At 58.5% G+C, this 13,414-nt stretch overlaps 2 protein-coding genes across 8 annotated transcripts in view; one reads left to right on the forward strand and one right to left on the reverse strand.

Annotated features, from left to right (window-relative positions):
* GTPBP1 (GTP binding protein 1) overlaps positions 1-7,739 on the forward strand; it is a 28,144-nt gene extending 20,405 nt beyond the window's left edge. The window contains exons 11-13 of one of the 4 annotated variants that reach the window (XM_067010222.1): positions 997-1,197; positions 2,107-3,998; positions 5,432-7,739. In XM_067010222.1, coding sequence (XP_066866323.1) covers positions 997-1,197; positions 2,107-2,199 — 294 coding nt within the window. In that variant the 3' untranslated portion in view covers positions 2,200-3,998; positions 5,432-7,739. Of the gene's footprint in view, positions 1-996; positions 1,198-2,106; positions 4,872-5,431 lie in introns of those variants that run through there. The other 3 variants (XM_067010223.1, XM_059081849.2, XM_067010224.1) reach the window with 3 other exon arrangements.
* The window catches only part of SUN2 (Sad1 and UNC84 domain containing 2), a 53,272-nt gene continuing 45,886 nt past the window's right edge, over positions 6,029-13,414 (reverse strand). For 3 of the 4 annotated variants that reach the window (XM_067010218.1, XM_059081846.2, XM_067010221.1), the window contains 10 exons: positions 12,742-12,996; positions 12,213-12,290; positions 11,696-11,739; positions 10,947-11,112; positions 10,381-10,602; positions 9,952-10,036; positions 9,450-9,565; positions 9,150-9,317; positions 8,685-8,777; positions 6,029-7,736 (listed from right to left, as the gene is read on the reverse strand). In XM_067010218.1, the coding sequence (XP_066866319.1) occupies positions 7,623-7,736; positions 8,685-8,777; positions 9,150-9,317; positions 9,450-9,565; positions 9,952-10,036; positions 10,381-10,602; positions 10,947-11,112; positions 11,696-11,739; positions 12,213-12,290; positions 12,742-12,996 (1,341 nt within the window). In that variant the 3' untranslated portion in view covers positions 6,029-7,622. The remainder of the gene's footprint in view (positions 7,737-8,684; positions 8,778-9,149; positions 9,318-9,449; positions 9,566-9,951; positions 10,037-10,380; positions 10,603-10,946; positions 11,113-11,695; positions 11,740-12,212; positions 12,291-12,741; positions 12,997-13,414) is intronic. The other variant, XM_067010220.1, reaches the window with a different exon arrangement.

Here is a 13,414-nt window from a genome sequence, read left to right on the forward strand (position 1 = left end):
GTCTGGGCCCAGCCAGTGTTGGCCTCTGAGATGCTGGGCACAGGCTCCGATGGTCTGGCTGGGGCCGTGCCCTTAGAGCAGTGGGTACAGTTGGAGTGAGTGCTGGATAGCAGTGGGGCATGGGCTTGAGCTCTGTGTGTCCTGGAGCCCACCTTACGCCCTCTGCAGACTTCATCCATGGTCTTGAGTAGCGGCACTTGATAGAGTGGTTTGACCCCTGCTCCCTACATCCTGTCTGAGATCTTGGAATCAGCCTCAGGCTTGCTTTTCCTCCAGAATGGCCTTCCTTAGGCCCATCCGCGTCACCCTAAGACTGCAGAGTGTGTTGAGGAGTGGGGAGGATCATCCCCGAAGGCCCCCTCGCCTCGGACTGGCCGAGGGTTTGGCAGAAGCTGCCCGCACATGCTGTAATGCCCTTGGGGATGCAGCTGGGCCTGTTCGCTGCTTTCTTTGAGATTGAACTTGGGCCATAAGGGAAGGCTCTGAGTCAGTCCTTCCTGGATGGTAGCTCTTAAGATTTTTGATGGCCACACTCCAAATGTTTCCAGCTCCTGAGACAGTCACTTGATCTCTCTGGGAGGCCCCAAATTCAAAATTACCCCAGGCTCTTGTTATAGGGGCAGCAAGAGATAGAGTTGATGCCCTGGGCAGGCTGAACCCCAGCCTGGGAGCTGGGCTGAGTGGGAGATGGCTGAGTAGGTTCACAGATTGTCTGTGGAAAGAGCAGCTGGGGCAGGGAACAGGCTAGAACCCTTCTGGGCTGGGCTGAGGCAGCTGAGACATCAGCCCTGGCTGGGGCAGCCCTGGTACGCTGAGTGGAGAGGACGTCTCTCCACCCCACTTCCCTGTCATTGCCCTCCTGCCACCCACCTCACCCAGGCCCAGCCAGGCCACGGAGTGAGAGGTCCCTGAGACCTCAGGGGCGGGGCGGGGGCTGCTGAGCCCAGGTCACTGCCTGCAGCTCTGTCTCATCCCCCACCCCCTTGGCTCCTGCAGCTCCTCCAGACCACCAACAATTCCCCAATGAACTCCAAGCCCCAGCAGATTAAAATGCAATCGACGAAAAAGGGTCCCCTGCCCAAACGAGAAGAGGGAGGTCCCTCTGGAGGGCCAGCAGTAGGGGCACCCCCAACTGGAGATGAAGCTTGCTCTCTAGCGGCTGCGCAGCCAGCTGCACCCGGCAGTCTCCAGCCACAGGTGAGTGTGCTTCCCAGGCTGGTCCTGGGCCCCTGACGGCCTCGGGCGGGGCGGGGGCGGGGGTGTGGCCGTGGAGGTGACTCATAGGAGAGCCAGCCGGCGGCCTTCACCGGTCTGCCACGTCTCTGAGTTCCTAGATGGGTGTCTCCCACAACTCCAGGTCCCTAAGTGCTATCTAAGTGTGAGCTTTTTGTCTCTCAAGGCGGTGTTTTTCAAACTGAGATGTGGCATACATGAAATGAACTTAATGGGTCCTGACCAGCATTTAGTTTTCATGAAAGAGAATAGAAAAATGTCAGCGTTTCCCTGTCATAGTAAGAGTGAGCATCGTGTGTGTGAGAGTGCAAGTGATGTATGTGCGTCCTGCAGCCCAAACGTCTGAAAGACGCTGCCTTAGAGGGTCCTCCTGGCCCCTTCCCCGACGTGACACTTCCTGAGGGGTAGGTGGTCTTGGGCTCTGTCAGTGTGGCTGTCACTTGGCACCTCCTGCCAGCGTTGTCCCCTGGAGTCCTCTCCTGGTGGCGCTCACATCGCCCCTTTCCAGCGCCTCTTCGTCCGACTCCCCTTTGGAGAAGGAAGCTTCTGCCTGGACCTGTCCTTTCTGCTCTCCCTCCCATCGAGTCTTTCCTCTGACTCCTTCATTTCTTTTTTCTTCCCACCTGTCAGCAGTGGCACATGTTAGTTCCTGCTCTCTCTGTGCTTCTCTGAACGGCTCCTCTCACACCGTGATCACCTGTGACTCACCACCTGCGAGGAAGGCAGGGTGGGCGCCGGCTCCATCTGGCGGAGGACGTAGCAGATGGCTGCTCGCTCATCTCCTGCCCCCGCTGCCCGCTGCCCCTCTGCTGCCCTGTCCTGCCCTGCTCCTGGTGGGCCACTGCTTCTCAAGCTCCTTCTTCTCTCTTTCAGCCCAAGCCCGGCAGCGGGGGCCGGCGACGGGGGGGCCAGCGGCACAAGGTGAAGTCCCAGGGGGCCTGCATGACTCCCGCCAGCGGCTGCTGAATCTCCCCCAGCCCGCCTCCACCACCCAAGGGATCCTCGTTCTCTGGCCACCACTCCACCAGATGGGCCAGAGCAACTCTGACCACCACTCGCCCTCCCCCAGGCCGCACCCGGAGCCTCGTCATTCCCCCCACCCCCGTTTTCCAGGGGGGTTGTAATTTATAAGCTGAGGAAGGTGGCCAGACTTCCGGAGGACTGACCATCTCCGACCCTCTTCCCCGCCTTCTTCCTCACTCACACCTTTTTTGTACATCTGGGCCCTTAGTTTTTATTCTTTTTATTATCTATCTGTCTATCTGTCTGTTTGTCTGTCTGTCTATCTATCTATCTATCTATCTATCTATCTATCTATCTATCTAGTGTGCGTGTGTGTGTGTGGGTGTGTGAGATGCAGGAGTACGGCCGGTCAGGGCCTGGCAGCCTTTCTCCTTTCTCTTCCGTGGCTGGCCACCAGCCTCCGGGAGCTAGCTGGCTGCCTGTCCGTCCGTCCGTTCGTGTGTCTCTGTGAGAACGTTTCCGGGCTGTCAGGAGACAAAGCGCGCCATCCTTCCCCGCGCTCGCTCTCCAGTGCGCCTGGAGCCCCGCCACGGAGCCGCCTCCAGGCTGAGGGGCATCCAGGGGTACTATCTGCTGCTGCCAGAGCAGGGGGCCGTCCTTCTGTGGCTTGGGGATCTCAGCAGAGTGGAGAGCGGTGGTTCCCCTTTTCTCTTTCTCCCTCTTGTTTCCCTTAAACCCCCAAACAGGTAATGCCAAAAGCTCTTAGGCTGTAACTGTAGACATGTGGAGGGTGTTGGTGACTGAGTTGTAGGACCCTCCTTGCCCCTCTGACCTTGCCACTGACCTGAAGACAGCTGTGGCTCTTTTTTCCCCTTGGAGACAATCCTTTGTTTGCCTGGCTGGCTGGGGTGACTCCTCTTCGGCTGAGTCTGCCGAGCTGGGGCTCTCACCTCGCCCTGGGGCCACCTCCTGCTTGGACTTTGACTCTGATTCTTGTTGGGCCTCAGGGCACTGATGATCGGGCCTGGGGTCCGCCTGCTCAGGGTCACGGTCAACAGCACCTCCTGTTGGCGGGGGTGCCAGGTGTTCCTCTGAGCCAGGCCGGGACTGGAACCCCTCCTTCCCCACCACATCACCCCAGCATGGCTGCTACAGGAGCCCAGCAGTGAAGGGCCTGAGCCCCAGATTTGGAAGCTCCAACTGGGGTACAGGGAGAGCAGGTAGGAGGTAGTAAAAAAGATTCTTCCAGACCCAGCTCAGAGCACTAAGCCCTTTGGAAGAATCATTGCCAGGGGTAGGGGTGGTGTTGCCCAGGCCAGAGATGGCTGCATGGGCCCCGAACCAGCCTGCTCAGAGCTGTGGACTGAGGGGCAGAGATATGTTCTTTCTCTAGCCTGGGACACCCAACTGGCTGGGTCCTTCCTCAGCCTCGCCTCCCTTCCATCCCCAACCCTTCGCCGCTCCTCCTGCTTCCGGACTGCTGCTCCCCTCTCCTCCCCTCCTAACTGTTTCTAGTTACCACTGACCTGTGGCCATGGACCGACCAAACCAGCACACAAAATAAAAGTTTGTTCCAAGTTGACGGTGTCCTGTTCCCTGCCCAGCCCCTCCAGGTGGAGGTGCGGCCACGGGGAACTCCGTTGCTCTGCCTGCCCTAGAGCCCCCGGCTGCGGGCCGGGCCGGGAGGGGCCCAGCTTCTCCGGTCAGGCAGGCATGGCTTCAAAACCCAGACTCCTCCGCCAGCTGTGACACAGGACAAGTTGCCATCCTCTGAACCTCAGTTTCCTCATCCACAGCAAGAGGTAAATGCCTATATCAGCTTGTTGCGAGGATTCAGCGAGAGAATGTGTGGGAGGCCCCGATGTGCCCGGCATGTGGGCGGTACCCGGTGAATAATGGGCCTCACACCGCTTCCCGCCCACGCCGGCTCCCACGTCCATAGCAGAGGCCGCAAGCTGGGCAACAGGCTCAAAAGGAGAAATGTGGCGTGGACACGTCTCTGCTGTGTAGCTGGGACTGTGCCCGGCATTTCCCTCGCTTCGTGGTCTTTGATGTTCGCAGCTACCGTCTATGAGGGAGGTGGCGGTAGTTACGTTTTTCTGGTTAAGGACGCTGGAGCTCAGGAGAGCAGTGCCCCCAGCCCCCAGTCATTCCAGCCACCCACTCCAGCGTGTCCTTCAGTCTGTCCTAGTTCCGTTGTCTGCTGGCTGTTTCCCTCTTGCATTTTGACTCTGGTTCTGCTTACAGGGGCCGTTGCCCAGGGGTGCCGTTGTAATAGGAGTTCTAGCGTTGAGCAGCACCCTGTGCTCTCTGTCCCCACGGTAGGTGCTGTGGAATTTGTATTTCCACAGGACTTGGCCACGGGGGACCTTGGAACAGGCAGAACCACATTTTGTTGGAACTCTCCTGCCGCTGTGAGCATAACCACTTCCTTTACATTTTGAGGCTGTGGCCTCCACCCTGGCCTCTGCCTTCAAACACTCAGGTCATTCTGATCTCTGTGGTCACCAGGCCCGCACCTGCTAGCCAGGGGGCTGACTCCAGCATTTTATTGTCGTTAGCTGGGGCTACAAAGGTCCCATATGGTCTTAGCCCCACCAACTATGTGTTTGGAACAAAACACCAGCCCTTTTGTTGTTGATGAAGAATAAAGTTGTTAATGCAGTCACCTCAAATGGCAAATGCTGACCCTTTTGTAACGCAGCTAACGTGTGGCATCTTTAATTCAGTCAGGCCCACTGTTCTGGCTTATCGGCCTCCCCAGCACAGAATAAGTTCACAGGAATGTGCCATGGTGCAGGGGGAGCGCAGGTCTGATTGGGGTCACGGGATGGACCATAGTAAAGACGGTGTGAGGGCTGTGCCATGAGGGCCTCTTAAGATTTGGACGTGTGCAGACAGGCCCCAGAGGGCACGGACAGAGGCCCTGAGCCCTGACGGTATGTGGTAGGTTCCAGGGATGCGTTTACCAGTGCCGCTCAGGGATGTCACCTTTGTTGAAAACTGGTGCTAAATGCGGTGCGAGTGTGAATGAAATAGGAGGTGATGAAGCAAGCGGTTGCTGAGGGGCGAGCCATAGTACTAGCCTTTTCCTCATGCAGAGAGAGGGCTGAGGGCTTGAGTTGACTGGCCCGAAGCCTTGGGCCTTGCTTTGCATTCCACCCAGCACCATCTCCTGCAGCAGTTTATCCCCCAACTCCTGCCTACTGACCTGTTCCTGCCTTTATTTTCTCAGCTGTGATGGGGCCCCTCCCTGGGCCAGGTGCCACGGTCAGGATGAGAGGCGTGTGTTGAGTCCAGCTGGGCAACCACCCCTGGCCCTTGGAGCTGCTCATTGGAGGCACTGAATCTGGGGAGATATTTGCAGGGAAGGGCCAGGACCTGCTCCCTGGAACTGGCAAGATTCTGGCTCTTCAGGGGACCCACCTCGTGCCATCCCAACACAGGTACAAGGGACAAGGGTTTAATTCCCGTGGAGGGGGACTGCGGCACTGACGGCGGACCAGCTCAGTAGTGAAGTGGGTAATTTCTACCCTCTGCTCCAGTGGCCCTGAGAGACGCAGGGCGAGCCTCCTGCTTCACAGTGGGACTGGGACACCAGTGATGGCTAATAAAGCCACTCACTTTCTCCTGCCGGCCCTTGAGCCCAGAGTCACAGGCACAGGGCCTGCCTCAGGTCCCATCTCCCGTCACAGCTGAGTTTTAGCCGAGAAGCCTGGGTTTCTAAAGCTTAGGAGGAAGCCTTTGGGGCACTGTTTTGGCTAAGAATTCATTCTCTTTTTCCCAAGAGCATGGTCCCGTGCGATGGCCAGATAAAAACCACACACTCCGCTAATCCTGGGCATAATTTATTTTTTGCATAGGCATAAATTAGAATCTGGAGATACAAAATTAAGAACCAATAGTGCAGCATTTGTGACAGGAGAGCGCAAAACAAAACCTGGTTGTCCGGAGGCAGGGCCAGTGCCAGAGGACCGATCACAGGATGGCCGGGGCCTCGCCTTCGTTCCAGCTCCGCCCTCCATTCAGGGCACCCACCTGCACAGCAGCCTTTCCTGCCCCCTCCCCGTGGGCTGGAACGGACCACAGAGTTGGAACCAGTGCCCCAAGCCCCTCTTGGCAGCCAGGTTACAAGGACCTGAACTCACCCGAGGCCCCACAGAACGGGGCTAGGAATCAAGCCCTTAGCTTTTCAGTTTAAAAAAACAGACCTTGAAAAATACATACATAATAGAGCAGGGCCTGCTGGGTCCAAAAGCTCCCACCTCAGCGCCCCCTCCTAACCCAGCCCCCCACCCGACTGTCCCGCATAGAAAATAAGTCAGAATAGAAACAGAATTGAGCAAGAGCTGAGAGAGCCCCCGGGGCGGCGGGGGGGGGGGGTGGCTTAGGGTTAGGGGGCCTCTTACATCAGCGGCCTGATAGGAGTGGGGTAGGGCCAACAGTGCAGACAGACCTCCTCCCACCGTGGCACCCTGAGTGTCACTGTCAGTCGTCGTATCGCTGGGCCACCACAAAAGCCCAGGGAGTCCCTGAACACTTCTAGCTGACCCCAGATGTTTATGACCTCGAAGGACAGGTGTGGGCACCCTGGGGGAACGCCGCAAGCTTGCGCTGGGGCCCAGGTGGGCCTCAGCCCCAGCATCAGGAGAGAGAAAGCAACTACTGTCCCCAGCAGAGGGGACTCCTACAGGTCCACAGAAGCAGTAACCCTCAGGCTCCCAGGAGCCAGACCCTGCAGGGTACAACCGCCCCACGGCCCACCCTGACCCAGGACAGATACAGTGTATAGAAGCCCTTCAGGAATGCTGTGGGCCTAGACTGACGGCACTAGCTTTCTGGAGGAGCCCAGCTGCCTTCTCCCAGGAGCTTCCTGCCTGGGGACCAGTCCCAGCCTGCACCCTCTTCCCAGAGGACCTCACTCCTCTGCCTAGGGAGGGGGCACAGCTCAGCTGCCCCAGGCCCCAGCCTGTTTCACCCATGGCTTTGGCACCCGCTTCATTTATGCAGCTCCCTGGGTGCCAGCCCCCGCACGTGGGCAAGGGGCGGGCAGGTCTCGTCCACCTTTGCCGGAACGTGGGCACTCATCCCGTCTCTCCCTGCCTCGATTTCCCACAACATGCGACATATATACACCCTCGCAGGAGGGAGAAGAAGACGCCCGGTGCCCGGCACACAGAGAACAAAGGAGGAGAAGAGACGCCGGAGCCTGCTGACCGCTCGAGCCACCCGCCGCTCAGGAAGAGCCTGCGTGTTCCTTCTCATCTCCACTGGGCCAGGGGCTCTTCTTTCTTCTTCCTGGAAGTCAGTGCGCTTCAAGCGTGCGGGGGAAGAGGCGGGGCTGCTGTGCAGCTACCCCCAGAGCAGGGGCACGTGCCGAGAGGAGCTGGCCTCCCCGCTGGCGGCGGCAGCGGCACAGAGAAGGCCTAGTGGGCGGGTTCCCCATGCACCCTGAAGCGGTAGATGCAGGTGTACTCGGGGTGGCCCCAGTTAGTCAAGATCCGCAGCTCCACCACCTGGTACGTGGCCATTTTAGGGCCCTGGGGAGAGAAGGCAGGGGTGAGAGTCCTCAGACCGGAGGGGAGACGGCCACACCTAGGGCCAGATGCCCCCTCCGCCGGGCCTCTGTAGAGAACCGGACTTCAAAGCTCCTGTCTTCAGACCCTGGAACACAGCGTTTCCAGCTGGTGGGCCAAGGAGCCCCACAGGCTTCAGAGGTCCCACAGGGGCCGCCAACGCATGTAAGGCTGCTCCAGGCCCAGCCCACGGCCACATAAAATTGGCCTTGTAACCGAGCCCCAGCATGATTCATCTTAAACTGGGAAAACCTCACAGGAGCTCTCTCTGACCATGAACAGAACTACCTTTAGGGAGAGTTTGACGTATGTTGATGTTGAAAAAGAATTCCTTCGCTGTGAATTAAGCAGAATTTCTTTTCTCTCTCAAGTTCCCATCAGTCCTCTGTGTGGTACGCTCATTTTCAGCTGAGGGCTGAGATTCTCTGCCTGGTAGCCAGGCCTGCCTCTCTCCCCACTCTGTCCCTTCGCCACCTCACCCACTTCCTCACACTAGGACTCCCCTGGTGTGGCTCTCAGGCCACCTACCAGAGACTCACCTGGGCTGGAGACTGGGGATCTGTTTCTAACAAGGGCCTAGGAGACCGCTGCCCACTCAAGTTGAGGCAGGAACCCCCCGGCCGTGGCCCGGCCATGCCGCGCTGTGTGAGGCCCAGCTGGGCCACATTCACGCGGATACCTGCCCTCTGCAGGCAGCCCCCCAGCACTGCGCTGATGTGCACTTGGCGCCTCTCCCACGCCACGGGGACAGTGGTCTCTGTTCTGTACCTCAAGCTGTGGGTGGGCTGGGCTGTGCCTTCTCACTTGGAACCCTGAGTGCCTGGCACAGGACAAGTGCTCAGAAAACATCTGCTGAATGGATGGGAAAGTACATATATATGCCTCCTCTGCCAGCAGGACAGAATCCCATACCTGAAAATAAAACGTCTGAATGGGCTCCCCATCCTGGTCGTACGTGAACTGGCCAAGGAGCATCCCCTCCTGCTGCAGGTCTTCATCGAAACCCTGGCGAGAGAGCAGAGGATGGAGGGAAGATCCTGCTCTTAGACAGGGGCCCCCAGGGGCCTTCCCTCCCGTTTGCCCACGGGTCCCCTCCCACCCAGCGGGGCAGGCACTAGCCTCCTCGCGGACTGCAGGGGGCCTGAGCTCTGGACACAGGGCCGCGGTGTGATCTGTGACGGGTCATTTGACCCATTAGGCCTCCGTTTCTCCTCCGCAGCCCGAGGTAACCGAGACCGAAGTGCCGTTTCCCACCTTGGCGCCGTCTCTTCCGTATCTGTTCCCTTCCCCTCAGCCAGAGAACGATCCCAACTCTATCCTCAATAGCGACCCACAGGGCCCTCTTACAGCCCCTCTAGCCCCAGGTGGGATACTCACAAAGATGGCAAAGTCCTTGGGGGCACTGGAGATGGTGCTGTTGGGTGACAAGGATTTGGGCACGTGCTCTAAGGTGACAGCAGTGGGGCGGATGCGGGCAGAAAGGCGAACCACAGCAAAGCCCTGGGGCCCCTGGAAGGCCCAGCAGTTGCCTGGGTGCACGTCTGGCTGGAGGGGAAGAACGTCGGGTCGGCGCATGGCAGGTGACAAAGACAGCCCACCCTGAGCGCAGCTCTCAGTGACCCAGGAGGGGACAGTCACCCAGCTATGCAGGCGACTCGGTGTGCTCGGGGCCCCCACCTGGAGAATGACTCGGGGAGACTGGGATTGGTACCACAGGGGGATGCCGAAGAGGCTGAGGAGGGCCGTCTTGGTCTCGTAGGTCTCGGAACATCGGGTACTGATGACGCTGGCCCCTGAGACAGGAAAGAAAGGCCGGGTGGGCGCCTGGGGCTGGACTCCAGCAGGGGAGGGAGACCCACAAAACCAGCTTAGCTCGCCAGCCAAGGGAACCCCAGCAGGGACTGCCAGTGCCCGTCCCCTCTCTGAGGACCAGTCTTCACACCTAACCCAGACCCCAGAGCAGCTGTAAGCATCGCCCGCCTCTTCCCGGCCGAGGGTGCTGCTCGGCACATCCCGGCCTCTCCCACGCAGTCACTCGCCTTTGTTGTGAGTTCCGGGTTGGGTGAGTTCTGCTGACCTCAAGCCCTGCCTGCCTAACACCACAGCTACCCTAGCAGATGCCATGGGGCCCGCCAGCGTAGGGAAGGGGGCCCAGCAAAGGGAGGAGAGGCGTACACACCTCCCGATTCCAGGGCATAGTCCACCATCCCGATGCGGTCCTCACTGTAGCGCTTCAGAGCCTGGTTTACAATACGGTGCACCTGCTAAAACACAGGCGCCCCGAGCAGCTGTGATGGGAAGCAGACTTGTCCACCTCCGTGGCCCCTCCGTTAGGGGCCAGGAACCCCTGGACTCAGCCCTCCTGTGCCTGCACCGTGCTGCAGCCCAGACATGTGCCGCTTGCTCAGGCATACACCTCCATCCTTCCACACCAGCCCCAAAGCAAACATCGGAGCCTCCTGGATGTCACTTAGGTCACAGAACAGGCCAGGGAGCTGGCGGTGTGGGACTGCAGCTCTATGGCTCCCAGGGAGGAAAGCAGTGCGTGCGTGTTGGGTGGATTAGCCATCGCGGGGGGCGGGGGTGTCCGGGGGCATCCAGTCCTCACCTCCTCTGTCACCCCAATCACGCCCTCCTTCTGCAGCGTCAGCCCCAGGCTGGCCACGGCCTCCCTCGCTGACTTGCCCTGCATCTCGGCCACGTGGGCAAGGATCCTGCTCTCCAGCTCCTGCAGCTGAGCTTGCATCTCCTCTCGCTGAAGGAGCCCAGCGCGGCTTCCCCCACCTCGAAGAAGGAACTGACTGACCCAGGCAGGGAACTGAGACTCGACCTAGGGACCAAAAAAAGGTCTCACTCTGGGAGGCTCACAGTGGAAGCTGCCACAGCAGAGCCCTGGCCAGGGTGGGGTGGCGCCTGGCTTGGGTAGAGGGGACAGGGAGCGAGGACAGGCCTGCGAGGGGAGGGACAGCACGTGCCTGCTCAGGCCACAAGGAGGAAAGAGTTATGAACAACTCTCCATGTTATCAATGAGAAAACAGGAAGAACTTCTGTCAAAGAAAGCCAGCATCTGTGCCGAGTCCAGAGCAGGGGGCAAGAGGCTTTTTGCCTTGCAGACTGCTAGGACTGTCTCAGAGGAGGGGTGTTCAGCAAGGGACGTGGATAGTTCCAACTCACGTCGTCCCGCGCAGCCTGGAGCTGCTGGGGCAGCAGGCCCACTTGGTCCTCCACCGAGCTCTGCTTCAGGGTCAGGGCCGCCAGTTCCTGCCGCAGGCCTTCCAGCTGGACCCCCAGCCGCCCCAGCTCCTTCATGGAACTCTCCCGAAAGGACTCCTGGGTCATCCTACGCCCAGAGAGAGAAGAGTAAGCCTCGGATCTCTAGTGAGGGGTAAGGCTATGCTGAGGAGAACAAGAGGATCCCCTAGTTGGCACCTGACATAAGTGTGTGCCCCCCACTCACTGAAGAATGCAAGGCTCACTCTTGGAGGTTCTGGCTGTGGAACATAGCTCCAGTGCCTATGACTTGGCTTGCATATCCCAAGGAGCTAATTATTACAGCATCCCATTTCCCTTCTAAGCCCAGATCCATAACTCACTCTGCCTCAGCTCTCACATCCTCCGCAAGTACAGATATCTGGGGCACGGGAAGGCAGCCGGCATGAAGTTGTACAGAAAAGACGGTACGTCTATAAATGAACCCACGAATCCCAATTCTCTTGCAATGCCTGCAACCCCTGCCGGACCTCCACTGCACCTCAAGGACAGGCTCTGAGCAGGTGATCCTGAGCTAGGTTTCAGCCATCTCCCTCTCTGCTTGGGACACAATCAGAATTCTGCTCCGGGGCTCTGCTCCCCAGTCCTAGCTGGGGGTGGGAATGGGGAGGCTGGGGCTGAGCAGGCCTAGGACAGATGGCAGTGCGCATTACCTTGGCCACTCAGACTTCAGCTCCTGGAGTCGAGCCTCAGACTCCTATAAGCAGAAAGAAGGGACCAATACGAGAAATGTCAGGCTCACAGCAGTCTCCCAGAGCAGGATCTATTCCCTTTGGGGTCTTTGCTTAACCACATCCCCACCCCAGGGCCTCCTGACCTAGCGAACGTCAAACTGGCCTCCTGGCTGAGGTCCTTATGGGAGTCTCGCCCCATATCTATCGAGCTTAGGCGTTCACCCGTTCACTCGTTCATTCAGCATGTATACCCAGCACAACAGGCCACTTGAAAGTAGCCCTTCCTGTCCTCAGGCATGATCCCAGGGCGCCTCTGCAGAGTGTTCCAGCCCAGGTGGATTCAGTTCAAGCAGAAGTCAGGAGACTACGTACCCTTCTCCCCATTCTGCATCTAAGCAGACCCTTAGGGGCCACGGTGTCTCTCTGAGCCCAAGAACAGATGATGAATTCGATCAGCACCCCACCTTGGGCTCCAAGTGCCCCCAAGCCCACCAACCTGCGAGGCCTGGACAATCTTCTTGAAGAGGTCTTCTGAGTCCTGTCGATGCTCTGCTCTCAGGGTGACCAGTTCTTCCTATCAGGCATAGGACAGAGGCTACGGGTTTGATTGAGTCGTGCTCAGAGGCCGCTTACAACCAGTAGGTGGTGTAACCGGAATTCGAACCAGGCCTGTTTGACTGCAAACTTCAGCTCCTGGCCTTTCTGCCACAGTGCTTCTTGGAAACATGCAAGACTCCCCTTGGTCTTTACTGCACGCCTGCACGGCGTGCCACACCTACATGGGCATTGTGCCAAGCGCACTACAATCTCCTGTTCTCACAACCGGGGGCGGGGCAGACAGGAGAGTCTCCATTTTAAAGAGGAGGACGCTAAGTCTTAGAGAAGGTTAATTGCCAAGTGGTAGGGCCGTCTGACCCTGAATGACACACTGCTGTCTCCCTCTTGTCAGGGTGCAGGGCCTCGTCCCCTCCACCCCACACACCCAGGGTGTCAGCCACACGGGCCCCTCAGCTCCCCTCCCCGACCTGGATCTGAGCAGTGGTGTCCCTGCGGAAGTCCTCCTTCAGGGCAGCCTCGCGGCGGCTCACCAGCCCCTCCAGGAGCGCCAGGGTGTCCTCGTGGCTCAGGCTCCCGCTGCCGCCCTGCCCTCCAGCCCCCTGCCGCAGCTCCAGGCGTTCCAGCCGCATGGCCCCCTCCTGCCAGCTGGAGGAAAATTCGGCAGCAAGAGCTTCCAGGCGCCGCTCCAGAGAGTGTACCCGGGACAGAATGCGCTGCTCGGCCTGGCAGGACGAGGAGGGAAAAGCCACAGAGGTTAGGGACTTATGACAACGGTGCTTCCTAAAGAGGAAGGGAAGAGAATCCCAGAAACACCCAAATGAAATTATAAAACACAGTCTGTCGACTGTCAATTAAAAGGAACGCGCCTACTGAGTACAGAGGTTGGGCTGCTGACTTCCAAAAATTCCATTTTTAAACTAGGCAGTATTTGCATGACCCCAAAAAAGCAAGCAAACAAACAGCAAAAACTCATGCTCCTAACCTCTCTGCCCCATCCACCCACAGCCCTCACCGTCAACCCTTCCCAAATCAGGCAACTATTTTTATTAGTGTCCTTATGCAGATGAAAGTAAATAACAAAGATATGTCATTCTTTACTTCCTCTGTCTTACAGAAAAGGTGGTCCTGAAATTAAACTGT

This window comes from Kogia breviceps, chromosome 12 (assembly GCF_026419965.1).
Source record: "Kogia breviceps isolate mKogBre1 chromosome 12, mKogBre1 haplotype 1, whole genome shotgun sequence".
Taxonomy (NCBI): Eukaryota; Metazoa; Chordata; class Mammalia; order Artiodactyla; family Physeteridae; genus Kogia; species Kogia breviceps.